Consider the following 3,512-nt stretch of genomic DNA (forward strand, 5'->3'; position numbering starts at 1 on the left):
AAGCCAATAAATATTGAAGAACTCTGTCTTTTTAGCTACGAGTATGCTTATGGCTCGTAACAAAAAGCTGGAAATAAATGAATATTGGTCAACAGATCCACTTCTAATGTTACCCATTTTCAATAAAATTTTAAGCAGAGATAAGTACCTACTAATTTTACGTATGTTACACTTTTGTAATAATGAAAACCAAATATCTGGAGATAGACTTTTTAAATTAGACGTTTTAAATAAATCTGTGACAATTTCAAGGCTAGTATGGTACTGTTTCAGAATTTAGTAATTGATGAAAGTTTGGTGTTGTGGAAAGGAAGATTGAGTCTTGAGCAGTTTATAAAGTCTAAAAGGCATCGTTTTAGAGTAAAACTTTTTGTATTGTGTGATGTTGAAACCAATTTTATTTTAGATTTTATAATTTATACTGTTGCTGAAACTCATCTATTGCAATGTGACAAGAACATAGGCATATCTGGGGCAGTTATTATGACTTTAACAGCACCATATCTAAAAAAAGGACACAACTTATACAGAGACAACTGGTACACCTCACCTATTTTATGTCAACATCTATATAAAAAGAAAACAACACTAACTGGAACTTTCAGGAAAAATAGAAGAGGGATGCCTGATTTAAATAAAAAAATAGCAATAGGTGAGGTACAGAGTAGCCACACACAAACAATGATGGCATTGAAGTGGTTGGATAGGAGAGAAGTCTACATGTTATCATCATTATATGATTCTAGTTCAGCCAACACAAACAAAACAGATAGAGCTAGTGGTACAGTTATAAAAAAACCTACATGTGTTTTAAATTATAATGCATGTATGGGAAATAACGATAAATGTGATATGCTCTTAGTTTTGTTGAATGTGTACGAAAATCAATGAAGTGGTATAAAAAAATATTCTTTCATTTAGTTGATTTGTGTCTTCTAAATTCTTTATTGGCATATAAAACTGTAAGTGGTAAGAAAATACCAATAGCAAATTTTCAATTAGAACTCATTAGACAGCTATTAGATAAGTATGGGAAATATAATAGGAGCAAGTACAAAAGTTGAGCCAACTCGACTTACAGCCCCTCATTTTCCAACAGATGTGCACAAAAATGAATTTGGATAAAGTAACAGAAGAAAGTGTATTGTATGCTCTAAAAATAATAAAAGAAAAGACACATTATATATTATATATATATATGTGATGTTGGATTATGTGTAACACCTTGTTTTAGTATTTATCATACAAAAACCAATTATAAAGCTACTCAGTTATTGTATTAAATCTAAGTCATTATAATATTATTTACCCGTGATTTTATACTATAAATATTAATAATTTTTATGATTAAATATTGTTTAATGTATTTTTTTTATGAGAGGTATGTAAATTGTTATTTAAAAATTTAATATATGACTTAAAAAAAATCTGAATATTTGACTGATTTTGTACTTGAATTTATTTAATCAAGTACATTTTATGAACCACTGTCTAAGATTTTTACAATTATCTATAACTTGGTAAGTTCTAACCCAATTTTTTCTTTTATATTTTTTTTAATTTATTGAGTATATATATCTTTATAAGGTGGAAATACTATTTAAATATTTTATGAAATATAGTCAGCACAAAGCAGATGATTTAGATTTTTGAAGTCAGCAGTGAAAGGGTTAAAACAATTATTTTTTTTATAAACGTTTTAGAGAAATTTACTTGTTTAAACAATAAATAACGATATGATAATTTTGTTGTAGCTTAAAAAAAATAGTGGGCTCCTAAACTTTTATGCATTTTTTGCAGAATAAAGAACTAAAACAACCGATTTTAAAAGATAAGCAATAAAAAAAAACGAATAAAAATTAATTATTATCTATTATAATGAAGTAAATAACTTACCATTTATTTTTTCTTAATTGATGTCCTCGAAATGATGGCCATCTCTTCTTGAGCCTATTTCGTATATTTTTCACTAAACGGTGTATCACTTCCAAAGGTGGTACATTTTCAAGTGGACGAATGATTTTTTTTCGTACAGGAACACCTTTTTTTTTCAAAGTTAGTAATCCATATTTTAACAGCCTTGGCAGACGGTACCAAATCATAGTGTTTAAGATTAAAGTGAAAACGAAATGAACGCTGTGCGGCTACGTAATTGTCATTATTTTTGTAAAACAATTTTATTGGACGAACACATTGTTCATCGCTCTACTGTTCCATGAATACTAAATAGTAAAATATGGCAGAGTTGTTTTAGAATTAATAATATTTAGCCATAATTCTTATCTTAATAATAACTGAGAAAATCTATTTTTAAATCGGCCGTTCAAATATTCCACCCTATTATGAATTTTACTGAACACAATATCTTTTGTTTATTTTAAAATAATATTTATTTTTACTTTATTGATAGTTGGTACTACTATGAATCTAAATAATCTAATTTTACTGTTATACAGTATTCACAGAAATATTACGTTTTAGATATAATATGGTATAAATATTAAATATACATTATAATAATCAGTGGCGTTTTTACGGGAGAGGGGGGGTTACCGGGTCTCGACCCCTCCACCAGAAAAAAATAATTAAAAAAATCATAAATTTTGCGACGTGGTATCGAGAAAAATAATATTAATTTATATTATGTGTTTTTAATGTTTGTATTACAATATTTTTAAAAATAACTTGGGTTTAATTATTGACATTTATTTTCATAATAATAGTGAAATATAATATTATAAATAATATTATTATTAAATCATAATTCGTATGTATTTTATTATAATGTTATAAACTTATATTTAACCCGTCGTTGGTACACATGTGAGCGCGCCGTTCACACAGATAGAATTTCGAGCGTTATTCGTACAAATATTATTGAATTAATCTGATACTATACATACCTTCAAATAACATGTCTATACATATTTATAAAAATAAAGAATTACGCTATTTGTCATTGTCTATCAGTTATCGTTAGACAAAGTCGACAGTACCGATTAAGTGAGTGTCGCGCTACCACTGTACTAACCGCACAATATTTTTATCACCACCATCGTAGTCGATTACCTACACAGTTTTGTATATACAGTTTTTTATTTTTATTTTATAAATTATGAAATGTACATAAAAAATATTTATATACTTTTTAGTGAAGGATAAAAATATATATAATTCTAGATATGGTTTGATGTTTTAAGTTAATAGATCAATTAATAATAATATAAAAAGTGAAGTGTGAGCGCTGCGCTCACAGTGTAACAATCATGTTACAAACTATATGTGTACTAACGACGGGTTAATATTAAGACCCCCCGCCACAAAAAAATTGAAAATACGCCACTGATAATAATATAATTATGATTTTATACTCTTACTAGAGCCGGTGAAACTCGCTGTAAGTGAATACTGAATACCCCAAGTCGGAGATAGGACTTGAAAAAAAACCGTAGGAGCCAGGGTATCATTTGAAACAAAGCATAATATTATAAATACCATGATTGGGCAATACA

At 27.7% G+C, this 3,512-nt stretch overlaps 1 protein-coding gene across 1 annotated transcript; it reads left to right on the forward strand.

The window, feature by feature from the left end:
• Window positions 1-258: 258 nt before the first annotated feature.
• LOC112604291 (piggyBac transposable element-derived protein 4-like) lies at window positions 259-891 on the forward strand. The gene has a single exon (XM_025353257.1). The coding sequence runs from the start codon at window positions 259-261 to the stop codon at window positions 889-891; it is 633 nt and encodes a 210-aa protein (XP_025209042.1).
• The last annotated feature ends 2,621 nt before the right edge of the window (window positions 892-3,512 follow it).

This window comes from Melanaphis sacchari, unplaced genomic scaffold (genome assembly GCF_002803265.2).
Source record: "Melanaphis sacchari strain LSU unplaced genomic scaffold, SCAv2.0 Contig11_pilon_pilon, whole genome shotgun sequence".
NCBI classification, from domain to species: domain Eukaryota; kingdom Metazoa; phylum Arthropoda; class Insecta; order Hemiptera; family Aphididae; genus Melanaphis; species Melanaphis sacchari.

Bases quoted from the DNA above. Each gene is read 5' to 3' on its own strand.
- LOC112604291 (XM_025353257.1), top strand. From the start codon at position 259: ATGGTACTGTTTCAGAATTTAGTAATTGATGAAAGTTTGGTGTTGTGG.